General features: G+C 40.1%; 1 protein-coding gene across 1 annotated transcript; it reads right to left on the bottom strand.

The window, feature by feature from the left end:
- Positions 1-1,042: 1,042 nt before the first annotated feature.
- Positions 1,043-13,074, bottom strand: ASNS (asparagine synthetase (glutamine-hydrolyzing)). Its single transcript, XM_065731232.1, has 12 exons — positions 13,009-13,074; positions 11,707-11,974; positions 10,087-10,324; positions 9,509-9,694; positions 9,294-9,395; positions 7,596-7,723; positions 6,698-6,824; positions 5,579-5,685; positions 4,960-5,060; positions 3,860-3,941; positions 3,457-3,612; positions 1,043-2,243 (listed from the first exon to the last, which is right to left on the bottom strand). Exons 2-12 carry the CDS (start codon positions 11,953-11,955, stop codon positions 2,034-2,036), a joined length of 1,686 nt encoding a protein of 561 aa, XP_065587304.1. The 5' UTR covers positions 11,956-11,974; positions 13,009-13,074; the 3' UTR covers positions 1,043-2,033.
- Positions 13,075-21,305: the final 8,231 nt, after the last annotated feature.

Here is a 21,305-nt window from a genome sequence, read left to right as displayed (position 1 = left end):
CTTGCACCACATGCCCAGACACAGGCTTCCTCATAGGAAGGAAAGTCTTAAATCGGAAAAAAAGAATGAAAAAAACATAAAGCTTCACAGAAGCCAGAAAGGCTGCAAAATTCATGTCTATATATGGGGAATGAATGGTACAAAAAAGACCAGGATCTCGAGGAAAGTGTCCGGCAGAGGGTTACTAAGATGATACAGGGTGTGGAACACCTCCCTTATGAGGAAGGGCTGAGAGACCTGGGGCTGTTCAGCCTTGAGAAAAGAAGACTCAGAGGGGATCTGATCCACGTCTATAAATATCTAAGGAGCAGGAGGCAAAGGGATGAGGCTGGACCCTTCTCAGCAGTGTGTGGTGATAGGATGAGGGGAAATGGCCACAAACTGAAGCATAGGAAGTTCTGCACAAATGTGTGTGGGAACTTCTTCACAGTGCAGTGACGGAGCAGTGGCACAGCTGCACAGAGAGGTGGTGGAGTCTCCTTCTCTGGAGACGTTCCAGACCCACCTGGACACCTACCTGTGCAACCTGGGCTAGGGAGCTGCTTTGGCAGGGGGTTGGACTCGATGATCTCTAGAGGTCCCTTCCAACCCTATAATTCTGTTATCTCACAAGTGAACAGAGTTGCAGCAGAATGTGCACTTGAGTGATGACACAAAATGTGGTGCTTGCTTTTTTACTGCAGGCATTCTCATATCATGTGAACCTTGGGAAGTTTACAGTAGCAGGTCTTATCTTTACACCACAGAAGCCAATCAATATACACCACACTCCTCGCACAAATCAAAACGTACTTTACTGCTTCAAAGAAAATCCCAGACAAGCATGTGACCCTTACGTCAGTAGGTCTGCAGGAACATATCTTTCTCATCACGTTAACAACTAACAAGTACACCCAAGGCAAAATGTGGCCACTACTAGTAGAGCTGGACAGTTCCTGAGCTCCACAGCATCAGGGAGAGATTTCTGGATCAGAAATTCAAATGCAGGTGAAAAAAGTAATAAACAGACAATCAGTCACAATATGAAGACGTTGGGTTTTTTTAATACCAACATTTCTTATGGCTTTAGTTTCCTTGTCAAGAGGGACTACTACCAGACTACTGTCTAGCATGATGTTAATCAACTCAGACTGCAACATTTCTATTTTTGTTTCAAGTTACCATTAAAAAAGCAGCCCCTATTCCTACCTAATTAATAAAAAATTGTCCTGGGTAAAAATAAAAAATCACTTTACAAAAAAATTTTTTTAAGTATTAAAAATACTTATGCTCAATGAAATCTTTTTTCCTTTTTTCATTTTCCTAAGCAAGGTCCTTAATCCCATTGTCTTCAAAGGTGCTTTGTCTGACTAAAATCTATGGCTCACCACACAGCTGATCACACACAGCTGAGCAGCAACAGTCCTCCACCTTTCCACCTCACAGTAAGTGACAAAAATTCTTGAAACACTTAGTCCTGTAATTTCCATGAGACCGACACAAATCACCCAGTTATCGCTCTATTTTCAAAAACAAGAAATACATACAAAAATCGAAGCCCCTGAGTTAGAAACAAAGGCATAACTCAGCTTCTGTTTGATAACAGTCACAGCTAACTTTAGACAGGTGGTATATTGAGAAGATTTAAAAGGGACAACTTGTGGTTTTACAGTAACAAGGAAGATTGCCTTATTGCCTTGCCTTATTGTCAGAGGACCCACAACAGTTTGCATCACTTGGCCTCGAGTCCTCAAAGCGGAGATCACATTCAAATATATTAAATGACTGCAAGGCAAATCAATACATTTGAGACCACCACATAAGGAACCAAACTTTTCTATAAAGTTATTTTCCTATGAATTACAAAATTTTGGTACAGCAGGATGAACTTTATAATAGAATAATAACTACAGAAAGCTCTTATTTTCAGTAGCCTTTCCAAAATGCACCTCAAAGACCACTTAGCTTAAGGTTTGCATATTTATTTTTTCTTTTAGAAGGAGAGTGCATGCAAATTGCTTGCAGCATTTGTATTTAGGGCATTATGTCAACAGCTACTCTTGAGTAGCTGACTTGTAATGTTTCAACGTGCGAGCAGAAGGATCAGTGGCTTTAACCCATCTTGGCATCCAGTAGTGGGGCAGCCAGTTGCTTCGCCCTGGGTAGTGCTTCTCAAAGATCTGGCGGTAGTAATAACTTTCTTTTGTTTTAGGAGGATTGAAAGGATATTTCTCCGCTGCCTTTTCCAGCAGAAGGTCATCAACCTGCAGGAACAGCAGAATTCACATTAAGCTGCCTTCTAATTTATACAAGCTCAAAAAAAACCTCCACATTTTTCTTATCCTTCTCTCCACTGGGAATCAACTGGCATAACTTAAAGAAGTGTTCTTCCATGAAAAGATATCCTGTTCTTTTCTGCTCATACAGAGTTGTTCACTCTGCTTGTATAACCAGGCTCTTAACATCAGAAGACCTGGGATGCAGAGGCAAAAGACAGTTGCAGTTGCTATACTGGCTAAGAAAGGAAGGAATAAAGAAAAGTTGCACCAGTTGAAAATTTCCAAGGCAGCTTTCTCTGCCAACATGCTGTGTAATTCCCCACATCCATGAAAGACATCTGCCCCTGCTAATACCAAGACAGGCTCAGTAGGGGCAGCACTGACTTGCCTGACCCAACTACTTTCTTGTCTGTGGATAAAGTAGAGAAGGATACATGCAGTTGGTAGTATGACAGACAAGTGCCCATCCATAGGCCCAACTAAACATATTTCTGTGTAACAGAGCTCTAGTATAAAATGAGTTGTTAATGCTTCTTCTCAAAGAAACTACCTCTGTGTACCAGAGACTATCCTTTGTCCAAACTCAAAAGCTCTAAGTCTTCAGTGATTACCAATGCAAAGAGAGGCATCAAAAAGGGTTTAGCTGAGAAAAAAAAGCTAGGAAAAAACAAATGAAATGAATAAGAAAGGACATTAAAGTATTTAAGTTCATGAAAGTGTCTTCAACTGAAGCCGCTGCTTTGTGTATAGCCCAGAAATTGTGTTTGCCAACACAAAATCTAATTTGCAATCCAGATACTTAAATGATGCTCATTTCCTTACAGTCGTTTCTGCCAGGCTCTAGCATTTCTTTGTACCTATGATTTCAAATATCTTTAAGCAGCTTCCACCCCAGACTCATCTCTGAAGGCATTTAAAGCCAGCCTGGATGGTGCCCTGGGCAGCCTGACCTAGTGGGAAGCAACCCTACCCACATTAGATAATTTTTAAGTCCCTTCCAATTCAAGCCATTCTATACTTCTACAATCTTGGGTAGCAGGAAGGCTGTCAATTAAAACTTTTCTTGCTCCTCCACTATGAAACCTGAGTTACTATCACATCCAGATTTATTCTCCCAACTAAAACTGCCTCCGTGGCAGTAATATCTCAACATAAGTAAATGTGAAAAAGAAAAACCCCAAACACCATGGTACTATACCTGTTGATCAATATAGTCCTGAAGAATAGAAAACCAGGATTTCTTTACTGATGCTATACCATCACTGAAAGCTTCTTTAGGTCTCCAGAGTATTTCTTTGGGAAGCAAGTTGGAATCTTCAAAGGACTGTCTTAAAAGGTATTTTTCAATTCCATTCTGTTTGCAGAACAACAAACAATGCTGTGAGTCTCAAGAATTGCAGTACAAAGATTTAAATACTTGACTAAGAAATGATTTCCTTTCAAAAGGTCTGGTCAGAAAAAGAGTATCCACTAGCTCAACATTCTAGCCAAATATTTAAGATCGTATTTGGTCATGTGGAATTCAGCAATTCAATCATGCTTAGAACATACAGCTGCTAAGTTGTAAGTTTGCATTTGGGTTCAACCCTAGCTTTACACACCTTTGGGATTCGCAGCTCTGCTGGTAAAGATAAATAATAAGAAGTAAAGCGATGATCCAGAAACGGGACTCTTAGTTCAAGACTAAATAGGGGGGAAAAACAGAAGAGATACTGAATTAATCCAACATACGAGACACCTAAAAATCTGTAACAGTTAAACTTCCCTTGTCTTTCACATCAGCACAAGACTTTCTGCTTTTACTTGGAGGAAATTTCACTTGTATTCGTGACTAACTCATGACTAATTCACGACCAACTCCATTTAATTCATCAGTTCGGTGAGTTCAGTTTATTGTCTGAGTGGATTAAGTACAGATTTCAGATGATTAATGACGCCATCTGCCGGACAGCTTCTGGTACAATGAATTTACAAACTACAGTCCCGCAGGATTTGTAAGAGCTGTTGTTTCACATAAACAAAAACACACTGAAAAATCTTGTTGCCTCCAGAGATCTACCAAGAACCCACAAGCTGCTGACTGGGATTTGCATCGGCATTTGTAAAGATGTCACAGAATCAAGAAGATTTCAACTGTCGTTTCTCAAATCCACATTTGTTCATATTTTCAGAAAACATCAAAAAGGAGCCTGCACAGACACCAGGCAGCTGCTGCCTACTTAACCTGCAGCATATGCAGGTTACATCAGTAACAAATATACAAGTACAAAACCTTCTTGCTCACATTCTTATACATGACACGGCTTTTAAGGCCACCTGAAAGCAATAAATAAAATTAGAGTAACGGAGGCAACAAATAAAATTACAGTAACTGTGTCTTTGGTAGGAAGAACTGCTCTTACTGTTTTCGCCAAAGAGACATTAAGCTTCCCAGCTTCAAAGGCAAATGGAGATGCTATGCTAGATACAGAGTTCAAGCAGAGTACGGACTGCATCCAGCTTGTTACTATTGCTCTTAAGACTGATGTTCTTCCCAGAGTAGTTTAGATCCGCACACTAAAAAAAGTTGTCCTGCATTACAGTATTCTAAAGCAACAAATCAACAAGTGACTGTTACAGTTTTCTCAATGACAAAGGAACTTTTACGTTCTAGTTAAGCTCTTAAATAAGTGTCCTCAGCATCCAAGAGACCACATCTTACCCATGTGCTGCAGTAGTTCTGTCCGCACGAAGTACATCGAATAAGTAGAGCTCCTTCAGAAGCCTCTCACTCTCTTCTGCAGCTTCTTCAGGAGATGGTGCCTGTAACCAGACATGCATACGTAGCATGAAGATCTAATACAGCTGCAGTGAGGAAACCATTACTCACTGCTCTACATTTGCATGTGCCAAATAAGTCTGAGAGAGCTGACAGAATCTTGTCCAACTTGCACACTAAGATTCTCAGATGGTGACTTTAAAAATAAGGAACCTCTCTTCAGGTACCTAACAAGGTGTAAGTCCAATGCACACCTTTGCAAACACATCATGGCATACTGGAAGCACACAGAAGCCCTAATTTTAGTTTATTCAGAAGTTTAAGTGGGATACACAGGATGTCAGAATTAGCAAGAATACACACAGGAAGCAACAGCCTAAGCAAATTTGAAAAAGCTATTTTTCCAAGTGATTGAGTCCCCTGGAATTTGTGTCACCTTGGGAGAGTCTCAACAAATACATAGGTGTGACAACTCTCAAACTTCACACCTTGACATCTCAGTAGAGAGTTTCTGTTTAAGGGGAGAACAAGAAGTTCAAGGGCCTGCTGGAAATGTACTTACTTTATGGAAATATATATATCCTTGAGTCAACTCATCTGATCCCTCTCCAGAAAAAATGACCACACTGTCGGTTTTCTTGCGTATGTATTTGGAGACAAGATACATACCTTAAAAGAAGTATAAAGTTATTAAAATATTACTATACATTTTATACAACAGTTAGAACAGTTTGAATTCAGTATCTTAGAAGTTTCTTGCCTATAATAACTTCTTTAGTGGCAAAGAACTGCAATGCACTAACATGATGCCTCGTTGTTCTAAGCCAACCATCACTAGCCACACAAACTAAATGCTGCAGATCCATCTAAACTGTGTACTTACAGTTTGCCCTCAAAATACAAAAGATGTATGTGTAGTCATTCTGGGAATGCTGGAAGATTCCCATGAGAACAAACACAAGAGTTCTTCCAACTCAATTACATCTTTCCAGTCAGTATGCTTTTATGAGAGAAGTATTAAAGATCTACTAAAAAGAACCTATTTTACTTTATTTCTTATGAGGAAATAATCACAAAATAAGGACAGCGGATGAAAAGTTGGCTTTATTTTTTAAACAAACATTTTCAGTATTTGACACTGCAAAATCCTAGCTTCATGTAAAATTCCATTCAAGGACCTCAGTTTTCAAAACTGTCTGACCTGTATGTCTTATTAACTTAGTTACAAAGCTTTGGGCTGATGTAAGTGTAACTGGGTAAAATGCCATAGCTCGCATTAGGCACAAGGCCACACTAGATTAGGGTTTTTCACTCTTATCATGTTGGCAAACTTTTTTTAAGGACTTGCTGCTGACTTCTGTCATTTCTCAGAATCAAGCATACATTAGGAGAATTCTACCTGACTTCAGTATGTATGCATCACTAGAGGGTGATAAGAAATAATTCACTTTAATATTAAGATTATGCAAGAAATGTGGTAACCACAACTCTTCTACTATGGTAACATTCAGTGCCTCAAACACTAGACCTCAAAGACAGGCTCTGCCTGCAGACAAGATCTGAGAGCAAGAACTGATGAGTTGCAGCTCCCAAGTTCTACCACAGTTAATGATGGAAGCATAGTTTTGCATAAAATGTTATTAAAGCAACACACCGTGGGTATTGCTATTAAAAATCTTACCGATTGAAGCTCTTACTGTTGTTATATCGTAGGTTTCCAAAGAGAAGATAACCTCTTCTACTGCCTGAATTCCCTCTTCAGAATTAAATATTACTTCATGATGTTCACTGCCTATATGTGCTGCCACCTGTTGGTGAGAAGTCGAAATAACATATCGCTTTTCAATTAAAACATTTTTTAAACACACGGTGTGTTTTACACACCCACTGTAAGCATCAGCTTCCCTTTTGCCACAAGCAGTGAGAATGAAGAACAAGCAAAGACAACACTCCCACTTGCAGTGGTACTCTGCCAAAGGAAACACTCTTCCCAATTACAGAGTTCAACTATGATCACAGAACATCCAACCGCTTGCCCAAAGCCTAACAGAATCTGCAGAAGTTTTAAATGCTCTGAAATTTACTCAGAAGAGAAAAGGTGGCTCAAAATTTATGACAGCTGGATGCCCAAAGGATACCTCAGGTACCCAAACATTTGTACAAGGCTCTTAATTCAATACACTGACAATGAACTTGAAGTATTTAACTTGCATACAAATGCCATTAGCAGAGGAACAATGGCACGGTGACTGACCATAAGGTCAGAGGTTTTAAGAGTAGTAGAACTGAGAGCATTCTGAAGTACTGTTTCCTTTAGGAGTGATAAATAGTCCCTCACAAAAAAAAAAAAAAAAAAGTCTTCCAAAAACATAAAGAGAAAATAGCTATGGCTCAAATCCTCTTTTTGTAACAATTAATTAAGCAGCAAATGTTGTACCAAATGATTTGTAGCAAACTGATTTACATTTTACATTTTAATCAGTACCACAATCTATACCATATCATGAAGTCAGCACAATTAGTATGCACTCTTTAACAATCAGAAACTCGGACCAATCTGGAAGCAACATTTACTATACCTTTCTGGCTGCCAGTAAATCAGGACTGTTTTCCATCCCAATTGCAAAGGTTTGTAGTGGATATTTTATGCTCATTTCTTTCATCAGTTTCAGAAGAACAGCTGCAACCAAGCTGGAATCTAAGCCCCCTTTTAAAAACAAAACAAACAACAAAAGCTGAAATTAATTGGCTTGGTGTTTGACTGGTTTTTATTTCCCTTTAAGGGCACTAACACTAGATAGCAGAATTTCATAAGCAGGTTTCATTTTTAAGCAACGTGAATATACAGAAGAATTTGAACAGTTTTGAAAATAAACAAACAATAAAATACCAACGGACACCCTAAGGCTCTTCTATTTTACTCTGAATAGCTAGTTCTGCTGCTCCTTGACTACTTCTACTTGTTGCTTTCCTTTTAAGTACTGAGGAAAGCACAATATCTGTTCTCCCATACTCTTCTGCAGTTTTAACAGAGAAGACCATTTGGCCTTCTGCTTGTTTCCTACACTCTGTACCTAGTTTTGCAGCTGAGTGTGTTAGCAAACATTCCCACCCCATCTGCCCTCTGAGAGAACCCTTCCCTGACAAGAATTTCCCTCTGGAAATTACATGAATTACGTACAAAGTCAGAGGAAAGAAGGGGAGCACAGAAACCAAACTGAGTGCTTGAAATGTGAAAAACAGGGAAACCAACATTTGCATTTCCACTGTGAAGACCAGTTCCAATCTCTCTGTGATTGGAAGAGCAAGCATTTCTCTCTATCTATGAATATACTCAAAACTGAAGCACGGAGATGCTCTGATATTGAATTAGTACAGGACCTTAGTTTTACTACTGATATGTAGTGTGCATGTGGATCTGAGGAGCAGACTGTCCTCTAATTTAAAAAGCCTGTTTCAAAACAAAATTTCAGATATTTACTGAGGCTGAGATAGTCCAGTCTGCATGTTTCCATGTTTCGCTTACCTCCCTCCTACTTTTTATCATGTCAAAGTAAAGAAATATTCCAACAGTACCTCCTAGTCAGTTCTCTCTCATTCAGATGCACACTTGCTAGGATACATGAAAAATGAGTGTAATTGCTGATGTTCAGTACATGAATAAACAGCATATCAGACCTCTATCCAGAAGTACAAAGTGCTACAAAAAGAGTGAATAAGAAGTCAGTCCCATGGCTACAAAGCCTTACCTCTGCAAGACTGAACCACCAAATCACTCTGATCAACTAAGTCAGAGAACAACTTCTTGTACCACAAGCTACTACCTCACTTGAAAAAGAATGCACTAAAATAATTCTGGTCTAGAAGCTCCCCTGTAATTTGGTAAACAAAGGAAAGTCTGTGATGGAGGCTAAAGCAAAAAAATATGATGAGTGAGAATTTCATTTTGTTCTGAAAGTCCTCTCTTTTATGTTTCAGAGTATATTTGGTGACTTTTCAATAAAACTATCTTTCTTTCTTCTTAGTTAAAAATGGTTATTTCCTCAACAAGACAATATCCCAGCCTACAGTAAACAAGCACACGACTTTCAAGATATCTGAAAACTAGAAAACATTATTAGAAACCATTAAGTTCTCTGTAACTAAGAAAGCAAATGGAAGATTCAGAGCACTTCAGGCACATCACAGCAGAACAGTCAGTATCCTTTCTTCTAACTGGCAGATGATGTCTGGGAAGTAAGAGAAGACACAGAATCATTCTGATTCTTGCTGCTTACCTGACAAAAGACAACCAATTCTTCTGTGAGCCATCAAACGCTTTCTAACAGCATTTTCAAACAGAACACGGATGTTGCTTTTCACTGTTTCAAGATCGAAGCCTGTCCAAGAAAAAGAAGGCAAAACCAGAAGAAAAACATAGCTTCATATTCAAGATTATGATTTTATTCCCACTTTTTACTCAGAATTAATAGGAAATGCTTTGCTGTACTACCTGAAGGCAGATTTTCCACTGTATCACAAGCAGCATGGAGTGGTTCATCTTTATAGCTATGAAACTTTACCACTTCCACTGACGCAACCTTGCCAGAGGGCTTCAAATCCAGCACTTCATAATGACCTGGGAGAAATGGTTCCACTTTGGGAAACAAAGATGTTGAATGCTTTAAGTTGATGAGTCCTATAGACAAAACAGGAGAAAAAATTTAAAACAAAATACAAAAAGTGCAAGATGGTTCAACTTAGATTATTTAAGGTATACCTCCCTCACCATCAGATTTGTTTATGCCTGTACTGAGGCTAGAGAGTTACTTACAAATAAATAAATAAATAGTGAAAGTGTCACCACAAAGGGAAAAAAAAAACAACACATAAAATAAACATCCATAAAAAATTATCTGAAGCTACAGGAAATTTCAGTAGGGTTTTAAAATTCTTGGCTTTTACAGATTCCAAGTTCTTGTGGCATTACTTCCTAACTAATAGTTCACTTTCTCTTCACACTTAGAAGAGCCTAACAGTATGTCTCCAACAACAGTACTTAATGCAAGATGCTCAACACATCTGTTTTACCTTTTGCCTCAGAACAGACACCCAAAAATCCATCATCAGTCAGCACCTTAAACAGCGGTCTGACCCCATAGGTGTCTCTTGCTAGAAACACTTTTCTGTTTGCTGTGTCCAGAAGGATGAAAGCAAATACACCATCCAGCATGGTTGCTGTTTGCTCTATTCCTCCTCTGTTGTAAAGATGAAGGATAACCTCACCATCCACCAGCGTTTGATACTCAAAACCAAACTGCTTCTGCAACTAGGAAAAGAAACACACAAATAAACAGTTGCAAATACTGCTTAATAACAGAAGAAAAAACAACAAATATGAAGGAAGTTTACTAAAGAAACCTAAGGCTATTGTTTGGTAAAATAGAGTACAAAGTTACATAAACATTTGTACCAAAGAAGAAAATTATACTTTTGCGTGCAAAATATTATGCAGGAGCACCTCAGAGCCAATGTAGATTAATTTTGCAAACTCAAGCAGCATATGTTATGGCCAGTTTTCAGGGAATCACTTCTGTTTGGAGAAATAAAACTGCAGACACACAACTCTGGCTTTAGGAAGCATGTTTTGCACAGAGATGAGGCAGAAGGAGGCAGCCACCAGTTCTAAAAATCCAACTCAAAATAGGACCAGAAACAAAGACAACTACATTAAGACCAAGCACAATTCATATTCTTCTGGTGCTGCTTCTAAAGACCTTTCAACATCTACTGGACATGCAGGGGGAAGATGGGAGACGGTGGGAGTTCCAGTAAAACAGTAGAAAGTGAAGAAACTCCATATAACCAGTGCTTTTGCATTTTAACTTATGTTCTTTGGTTTTAATTGCTATTTGCAGGACAGAGATTTGGCTCAAATTGATTAAATATTAAAATAACTAAGGCACTGCCCTGAATAAGATGGCCGTTTCACCAATGGTTCTTTCGTAGATAAGGAAAACAAAAATAAAAGAGGACTCATTATAAAGAAAGAAGACCTTTAACCAAGGTAGGGAAAAAAAAACAAACTAGTTAAACTAGTTTCTGCTGACAGAACATCAAGTTTTACACAATTATATCCCCCTTAGATTTCTGTGTGACATGACCAAGAGCAATTCTTAGAGCAACAGAAAAAAATGCAATGCAAAACAGAAGGAATATTAAGAGTCTGCTGATACAATGTCCTTCACACACACTTTGCCCTGCTGTATGTACATCCTGCCTTTCAAACAGCCAGATACTTAATAGAATAAATGATATTAGTCCCCTTCCTACACAGCTAAGCTCCCAATCACATTGCTGACAGTAGCCTGACTTCAAAACTGCTATGTGTTAGAAATGAGATTATTCATACATTTCTGATACAACCATGCTCAGTTTCTCATCCATTTTAAGCACTTAGTTGCAGCATGATTCAGAATCAGTTAAAAACTGTAAGCTGCCTTATACTCTAAATTTGGATGATCTGAATCACTTCCCTTTGCGAGCAACACATCCCAGCACTGGCACGTGAAGTTCAGCAGTAATATACAGACCATACAGATAATGCTCTCAGGCACAAGCTACAACTTTGGGCAGTCCTGTGTGGAGTCCCACTGACTCGATAATACTGGAGCTCAGGATATTCTATGACTCTACAACCCATACACTTACCTGTTTGAAATTGTAGATTTCTCCATTGTAACACAGCCACAGGTAAGGGAACTTCTTCACCCGGATTGGCTGCATGCCATACAGCTGGTCAACAACCGCCAGGCGGTGGAAACCAAAACAACAGTTGGTGAACCCATTGACATTCTCAAAACGAAACGCATCAGGACCTCTGTGTGCTATCTTCATGGCACTCAGACACTGGACAGAAAGGCATTCATCACTTCCAAACAGGGCCCAGATACCGCACATTGTGAAGCTGTCGAGTTACCTGGAAATGGAAAACACGTTCAATAAAAGCACAGAATCTTCTTGGTTGAAGAAAATCTTCTAGATCTCTAAGTCCAACCGTCAACCTGACCTATATGCAAGAAATGACAGCTGGAAAGCATAGATACAAAAGGTTGACAAAAAAAACAAAGTAGGCCACCAATTACTGGACTACGAAGATAACTGATGGAGAGATGAGCAGACCTTATTCACACAGCAGGCACATATGGAAAGCAACCCTTGTCCAGCTCAAGAAATTCAGCTTAAACTTGTCACTGGGTTGTTTTTTATACAGCACCACGTTGGGTAGGAGCAATATCTGCTGAAGTAACATCACACTGACAGATGCTATCCAGATTTTCAGATGAGACCCGTTCTGTCACTGTAGAACAAGGCAGCTTCATGGTTAGGAACAGAACTAACCCCAGCACTTCTCTTTGCGTGTAAGTACAAGATTGGCTGTTTACTCAGTCATGCTATCTGAGAAATCAATTTTTCCATACTCTAGGCCAACAGCACGTGCACACAGACCCGGCAGTCCCTGCGGGCTTGCTGAGCTCCATTCCCAGCGGGCAGGGAGCTGATGCCGTGCCCGGGAGCCAGCTCGGACCTCCGCCCGCTCTGAATCCAAGGGGTTGCCACGGGGAAGCCGCGGGGAACAGATGGGCGTTCAGCCGCACCTTCACAAGGTTTCCCCATCACCTCCAACCGGCACAGAGCACGTACGAGAAGGCAGCAGCGCGGAAATAAGCCGTACCTGTGCACCCCTCCCCCCCATGCCGTACATCAGGCCGCCCTTCCCCCCTCCCCAGGATCTTCGTCTCTTCCATAGAGCCGAACGGCGACAAACACGCGACAGTTCGCCCCTCAAGCCGATCACACCCGACCTCCCCCCCCCCCCACACACACACACCAGGACCTAGGGCTTCCTCCCATACTCCCCCCGCCTTCTCCGTGCAGCCCCGGCCTGCCCGAGGAGCAGGGCCCGGGAGGGGCGGGCCCTGCAGCCCGCCCGCTCTCGCCCGGGCTGCCTACCCCGTGCCGGCCGCCTGCTGTACGGAGAGCCGCCGTCCACGCCGCTCCGGGCGGAGAAAGAAGCGGCCGTGCCCGCAGCCGAGCCCCTCCCACACCGCCTGCTGAAAGCCGCGGGCAGGTTTCATCATGCGGCAGCGGGGCGGGAGCCTGGCTCCTGCTGGGGTGGTGGCTGAGCTTGGTGATCTCAGAAGACTTTTCCAACCACACTGACGCTTCTTACAGCTGTGTTATTTTGTTTGGAAGAGAGAGCGCTTACGAAGCTGATACCTTCAGGGGTGTTTACTGAGGAGCTTGCCTTGGGAAACTCACAGATGCTGTATGTAGGTGAAGGAATTTTGATGCCTATGTGGACTTCATCAATGGGCAGTTTTGCTTTTTTCCCTTTGAAAATGCTGAAGTGAATTAATTCCGCTCAAAAAACTAGAAAGTGCTAAATATAAACCTTTAACTCCACACATACTTCAAGAAGGCCATTAGTAGTCACATGCAACACCGCTTCATCCTTTGCTTTAGCTGACTTGGTTTAAAACTGCAGTGCAGTGCATAAAGTTCTTCAGATCATGAAGAACTCTATATAAAAAGTTATATATTTTTTAGATTTTAGAAAGAATGTTATAGTACTGTATGCCTCTCCTGCACCTAAAGCTAACAGATTGACCCTGGCAGAGCTGTGGCTTTGGGCAGCAGTACAGGTGCCAGATGTGCAGTTCTGAGCAGCTTTGCACAGCCGGGATGAGCACACTGAAAGCGTGAGCCATGGCACATCAAGTCACTGCTTACAGCACAGGAATATTGGTTCTTCGCCTTAAGTTGTTTTATTTTATATGTAATTGTTGGTTCATAACGGGATCTCATGCAGTGCTTTATAACAGCATATCCAGAAGTATTTGGGGAAATGAGAATCTTCTCATAAAGAAACCAAAGCAGGAACCAATTGCAGGAAGAAATGCTGGGCAAGCACAGTCAGCAAAGCTGCCCAAGTCCTCATTAATGTCTGCATCCCCAGGGCACACTGTGTAACAGCCACTTATTTATCCTACCTTTTACTATCCTCTTTTAAAACGAGCTAGCTGCTGCATTTTAGTCTTTCTTGTTTAATCTTCTGTTTTAATTAAGTTTATGGTGTTAAAAGTAGGACTAATGGGAGAAATGCCAGACACATTTTTGGACACTGGCAATTTCTCTGCTCACTAGCTACAATAGCACAGGTGGTAACTGATATGTCTCTGTCCTTTTCTAGCCTTGTTAAGTAGCTCTTTACAATCCCTTTACATTAATGTCATTCTTCAACGTCCAACCTTCGCTTTTATTGTCTCTATACAGCACCACATATAATTATGCCTTAGCCCCACAGCTCTGCTCTTCTCAGCCATCTTTCAGTGTCCTGCAGATACTATCATGGGCAATAATTTCTCCAAAGAATTGTCTTCTCCACTGCTTCCCTGAAGCAACTTTTGGAAGTATTCTAGCTTTCCAATTTCTGTATGCCAGGATCAAAGCCTAGTTTGTAGACTTTAGGGAGGTGGTTGAGGCACCGTCCCTAGCGCTGTTCAAGAAGCGTTTAGATGAGGTGCTAAGGGATTTGATTTAGTAGTTGGGCAGGGATTGTGATAGGAGGATGGTTGGACTAGATGATCTTGTAGGTCCTTTCCAATCTTATGAACCTATGAACCTATGACTCTTTGCAGGCAGACTCAGACATATGTTCCTTCTTATTCTGATGCTTGCCAAGCTTTGACTGGCCTTTGAATTTGCAGATTTCAACTTGTCATTGACCCCCTTAGACGTAGGCCTGAATTGTGTGGATGGTGGTCAGTCAGTCATACTTGGATCATGTTGAGTTCTAATAAAGCTACAATAAACTGAGTGTCAAGACAGAAATCTGGTTAATCAGGTGTCTTGCAGCCCTTGGTGTACTCAGGTGGAAGTATTGGGCTTGAGTGGAAGACATAGAAGATTTAGTCAACCTTTTTGTGCCTCTTCAGTATGGCATTCTAGTATCAACATCCAGAGAACACAAGAATGTACTGTGAGGGAAGAACAAGGTGATTTCTCCTCTCATGTTCCCTTCTCTGCTTGTGCTTTTTGTGACACTGTCATGGAGCAGTGGCTGAGGCCTCTTGCCTCAAAAAACAAGGCATCTCCTAAGTCATAAGTCTAGATGACTTTTAGAAGTGTTGGACCACGAATCATGACTCAAAATCAGTGATGAAGAGGGGTGAGTAATACAGTTGTTAGTGTTCAGATGGTAGCTTATGGTCTTTCTTGTGAAAGGGAACTACAGCTTCTTTAGTTCTGTTCCATTTATATAACACTTTTGCTGCTCATGGGTGATGTCAGGCAATGAAGGACATGGTTGTATTGTAGATTATGAAATCACTGCACTGGAGATATGGCACAACTGACATGAGAGGAAAAGAGGTTTCATCGAAGGTGAGAAGTAGATGAGTAAACAAAAGGTGGAAGTGAACATATGAGTACAATGAAGAGGCAGAGGAGCAAGCCATGGAGTGGCATTACTGGGAGCCACTGGATATTTATGGACAATATGAGGGATTTGGTTGTGGGGAGTAGAGGGATATGTGTCTTGTCCACAGCCTTATGATTTCCTTTGCATCAACATCCATTTTTAGCATGGGCTTACTGTTTAAGTAAGTGCCTTACACTTCCTGAATTGCAACAGCAGCATCTTTTTTCATCTCCAGTCCTAACTGATGTAGTAATGGAGTTGTGGGAATAGGCCATTTCCAGACGCCTTGAGTTATCCTTTTTTCAGCTCTCAGGGACTGGATGTTAATGATGTAATCTGGGCACAGATCTCAAAGAATCCTCTATTTTCAAGCTTGAAAATTTTCCTTCACTTATTTGCTGCAACAACACATCACAATAATCATAGGCCCAACTGAATGGGATACGCCACTATGATTTGTTTGTGTTTGTGAGCATCCACTAATTACTTTGGTGTTGAATTCTGTGCACTACAGACATCTCCTAATCCTGAATGCATACTGTGCAAGAACATGATGCTGTCCTTGGGGCAGGGAGAAACAAGTGGCAAACAGCAAGTGGCAGTGGCCTAGTATACATTCTAGGACAGGAACTGAACTTGAAGACAGAAAGCTGTTTCTGCTAATGGAGCCAACAGAAACATTCTTGTACCATGACTGCCTCACTAACCTATTACATATTGGAAGAAGTTACTGATGGGCTGGACCCAGAGGAAGCTGGAGATCAATTCCTCCACAACTGCATGGGTTGGCATAGATAAAATATCTCACACTTTGTCTTTACAAATACAAAAATATGCAGTTTGTATACTTACTGGGTGATATCTATAGTGCCAGGTGTTGATAATACCTCTCACATTTGAAATGCATGATTATATGTCAGGGATAAGTGTATGCAGACAGCAAAGCCCTTTTCCTAATTTGGTTTTGCTTCCCAGGGAGAACGGTAACTTGATGTGCTAACTAGGCAAAAGTTTGAGTGATTGCAATCAAGTTCTCAGCCAGTAACATGCTTTAATACTTTATCTGAATGGGAAAAAACAAACAAACAAACCAAACAGAAAACAGAAGCTGTCAAAATCAAAAGCTGCTTGCAGATCTGTAGCTCGAAGCAAGATGGGCTCACGTTTGTATCACTTGGTCTATGTTTTACACAGTGGAATTGCATCCCTTGTCAGAGAGCTTTGTGCTTGCAGCTTCTAAAGAAATTACTATGTGCTGTTTGCTCCTCTAATTTTGAATATATCTATTTTTCTCTTGTGATTTTTCTCAGATTTCTTTCATTCCTTTGTGTTCTCTTTTCATCCCTTGGAGATGTTTAGAGGACATTCAGACTGTTCTCTAGACAAAATCCTCTCTCTCTCAGTATAAAAGTAGTCTCTTCTACTGGGAGTTCCTTCTGCTAGTCTCTCTCATTTAATCCTTTTTCTTTTCTTTCTGCTTAATTATGTTAAGCTTCAAAACAAATAAGACTTGCTCTGACCTCAGAGTTGAGAGGTCAAGCACTGAATTGTTAAAAGAATATCTTTTCTAGAGCTGGGCATTCAGATCTTCAGTAATGTACTAGGGAGGCATGTGGAGTGCAGCAGTGAGAGAAAACACGAGGTAAGGTGATTTGTTACTGCCTGCACAAAAGATAAAGTGTTTTACACTGCTGCAGGATCCTTCCTAATGCCCCGAGTCCTTCCATTATCCCTGCTGTTTCTTAGCACAGATAAGAAAAGGCTGTTGAAAGAGCTGCTGGCCATACAGTGCACATTGCAGGCATGGCATGTGGCATACCAACAGGCCTTCTGTGTGGAGGCCCAAGAACATAGAGGAATGAAACATTGCTGACTTTAATTGAGTAATGGCCTTGGCTAATGAGAAGAAATCCAGTGGAATTTATGCTCTAATTCCTGGGAGGAGAGGAAGAAACTCCCAAACCAAAGAACTATGACATAGACTTTTTTAAATGACTTGCAAAACAAGACAGAAAAATTTGTTTTCTGATGCTAATTGTGTAACATAAAGCAGAATAATTACCTTGAATTTTTAGTCACACTGGTACGACTACTTTAAATTCTGGTTCTTTCTCATAGAGTACAAAAGTTCAGGTGTGAGTTAAATTAGCCTTTAAACTAACAGATATAGTCAGTGTAGCAGGATTAATGGCAAACTGCAATCTTCAGTTCACTTTTTCACTGTGGTTCAGCCATTGTGCTGTTTTGCCCAATTCAGCAGATGTTTTATTACAAACAAGATCCTATTCATCTATTCATTCCACATGAAGAGCCATGAGTAGCTGCTGTAAATTTGTAATGGCAAAACCCATGTTTGACCACGTATAACAATCTTAAAACACATTGGGATGTATTTTTCATTTGGAATTACTTGACTTGATTCTAGCAAAGTCATTTTCATGCTTTTAAAGCACTGTATTTCATCTCGTGCCTGGAAGATATCAAAAGGGCCCAGTGAAATTGCTTACATGCATATATTTGCCCTCCTAAATACAATTAAGAGCAGAGGGGGAAGAATGACAATCATTGAATACTGCCTGAGGGTCGTCTTTTTTTTTTTTTTTTTTAAGAAGGTAAAATCCTTATTTGATTTAGAAAGGGCAGGGAAACTGCTCTAAAGCATTGGAATGCAGAAGCACTTTGCCATCACTAGATAGTGCTATTGCCTCAAAATGAGACATCGCCTCACTGCTGGTATTGCAGCTATCAGAAATCGAAGTGTTCAACGAATACAGCAAAGGTCTTCAATGAAAGTAGACTGCAGACGCATTGTAGAAAATGCAGTGTAGAAAATGAACAACTGCCCTAACACGTACACCAAGCCAATTGTTTTCTTTAAATGAGAACAGTGAAAGTCATTTGTTTCCAGTTCTCTCGTGAGTACACGCTGAAATAGAGCTTGCTGCACAGTGTGTGGTGCTTTCTTACTAATCTGTTCAATCAAATGGCAGCAAACCCTTCAAATGATTGCTTTGTTTCTTTGTTATAGCTATTTACTCTGTTAATTTTTTTCCCATTAATTCTGAAATGCTGTACAGAGGTAAATTTTGTCATTAGTATTATACAAATAGTAAAATGGCATGTCCTTTCTCTGCTCCACTCCCTATTTTTCCATATCTGGAAACTAATAATGGACTTTGTAAAAATAGCTCTGTTTCTTTGTGTATAAAGAAAACATGGGAGAAAGATAATTCTTCCTATTTAGAGGAAAACAACCAACAAGAGACAAAAATCACAAGAGAGTAAAACTAATTGTAAAAGAACTCAAAATGCAGTGTCAGTTCAGAAGGACCAAAAGAGCTGAACAATTAATGTTTGGAAGGCAGGAGGAAACTTTGTTCTGCATGCTAATTGTACCTCGTTTCTCATCACAGACGCTTCAGATAATAATGTACTTCTACTGATGCAAAAGCTTAATTTCTAATATGAATTCCAACATTTTTAATTAAGCTTTCTGTGTTATTCTGTATTCTAAGGAAAAATAAGGAAACACAAACGAACCAAAATCTTCTATCAACTCTTACCTCACCCACAAATATATGATATTGATGCTTGAATCTCTGACAGCCACGCACGGAACCTTTTTGCTTTTGCCAGGAATGGGTGTGAGATGGGCAAACAAAAGAACGTACCCATAAGTGTTGGCTACACTTCAAACCGTTCTGAAATGCACCTCTTTTGGTTGGGACCTTCAAAGTGTCATTTTGGTAGGATTTGATGGGGAAAGTATTTGCTCTGTCTGCCTTTTAACTTGCATGGAGATGTAGAATAAATGGAAATTTACTTATCTGTACAGAAATATATCAGTAACAAGAATAAAAAGAGATGCATTTTTCTTAAGTGCCGAAGTTGGCTTATCGAGGCCTTTTTTACAAACAAAGCAGGGCCAGAAAGTACATTTTGTTATGGCAGCCTGACTAATTATTAGCACACCTGTCAGCGTGATTTATGTCCATACCAAGTAGCATTCCTTGAGAAAATCTCTGGGCATGGATTACAGAATAATACCTGCCAAGATCTGCTTCTAACGAGCGCTATGGACAGGACTGAGGTTTCACTCAGTTCATCCAAGGGAATCCCATCAGACTTCACAACCCCCCATGCTCCGTCACACCTTCCCACCACATACCACAGCATTGAAGATGAATGCCATTTTCTCAGTTCTGTGATAAGCAAATGTTACCCTGGATGACTGCAGCAACTTATTTTGACTGAAAAAAGTCATAAAATAGTTACAGTTCCTAGCTGTGTCTCATACAGGTGTAACCCAAAGCATTCTGAAGTGGGCTTTGGGGTGGGTGTCCAAGCAGAACAGAGACATCAGGGGAAATGCTTTTCTTGTAGAATGTTCAGGGTGCCAGCGCATTGCAATTTGTCTGATATTTAAAATCAAAATATATTGAACATTCTTTAATTTTGGTAAGGAACAAAATGCCTTCACCCCACATTCTTTAAAACACTTTAAAACATCAGCAAGATTCAGGAATTATTTTTCTAATTCTGCCACTCTGAGTGTGTCATTCAATTTTTGGCATTGTGATTGCTTTAAGTTAATTATTTGTTTAAAGCACATCTAATTAACGTGAATAGCAATGCAGAGATTGTACACTGTTTTAATGCAAACAGTACTTCTAACGTTACAGACCAGTGAGGTGTATTATTGCATGGCAATTCCATTGTTTGTGCAAGAAATACAGTTCCTCATCAAAACAGGTCAGACTTTAAGCCAACAGGTGTTCCTTCTGGGAAAAGTAGAAGGGAGTAATAAACTTAAGCACAGATAACAGTTTACTTCAACAGTTTAACTTCACTCAAATAAATGACAGTAAATAACGTAAGTTAGTTTTACAACTCTATGTGGTTCTAGCACCATATGGAATATAGCACCAAATGAGTTTGTGTCTTCCCAAGTCAAGCAGGCAAAGGTTGCGGTGATAAATCAAAATTGTTTGCTTACCTGAAGGCCTTTGTTTTGCTCTAGGACTTAAGGTAGACAAATTTTACATATACTTCAGGTAGTCCAGCTTGCCTGGAACTACAATTTATGGGTTCACATACTCACAAAGAATGGATAATAAGCTTGTTAGAGAAGAACAGACTCACTAAGTCATAAAGATAATGGGATTTCTTTTATAAATCAAGCAAATAAAACGTAACATTTCATGTGGTCATCTCTTTGACCAAAAGTGACTGGAGAACATAAAAAGTAGCTTGCAATTAGAAAAGGTGGAAATTACTCATTCATATGCATTTTCCTGGTCTTTGATGATGATTCTTAAAAGTGATGGCATAAATTAATTAAAGATAAGACCATTTACAATTGAAAAAATCATCAAGAAAAAACAGATATCCATGGAAGCATGTGGAATTGGAGCTATTAAAGCTGGGTTCTTACCAGCCATTAACATGTGGTAAGTAGGCTGCAGAAGGAGAACACAGTTTTGCCTTAGATATTTCACTAAATATGCATTCAGTCCTTGACTTGCCAAATTACAACAACATTTTGTCTTCTATGTTAACTTTCTGTCATTCCTCTTAATTACAAGGGCTGCTACGAAAGCAATGCCTCCTATTTTATTATGTAGGCCCACAGCATCAGAGATAGATATTGGTGGTATGACATAGAAATTGGTGACCATGTGGTGTCCATGTTGGAATATCCCAAGGTTTGCACTAGTTGGGTCCCATGAATGCTGACACAGGGAAAAAAGAACACCATATGCAAGTTTGCCAAGACCTATTGAACCAACACAAGGTTGAAGGTGACAGTTTCTTGGATCACATCATT

The sequence above is a fragment of the Cyrtonyx montezumae genome, unplaced genomic scaffold, assembly GCF_038088225.1.
Source record: "Cyrtonyx montezumae isolate F1298 unplaced genomic scaffold, pur_monq_1.0 scaffold_14, whole genome shotgun sequence".
NCBI lineage: Eukaryota > Metazoa > Chordata > Aves > Galliformes > Odontophoridae > Cyrtonyx > Cyrtonyx montezumae.
Note: the sequence above shows the minus strand (reverse complement) of the source record. Positions and strands in the feature narration are given on the sequence as shown.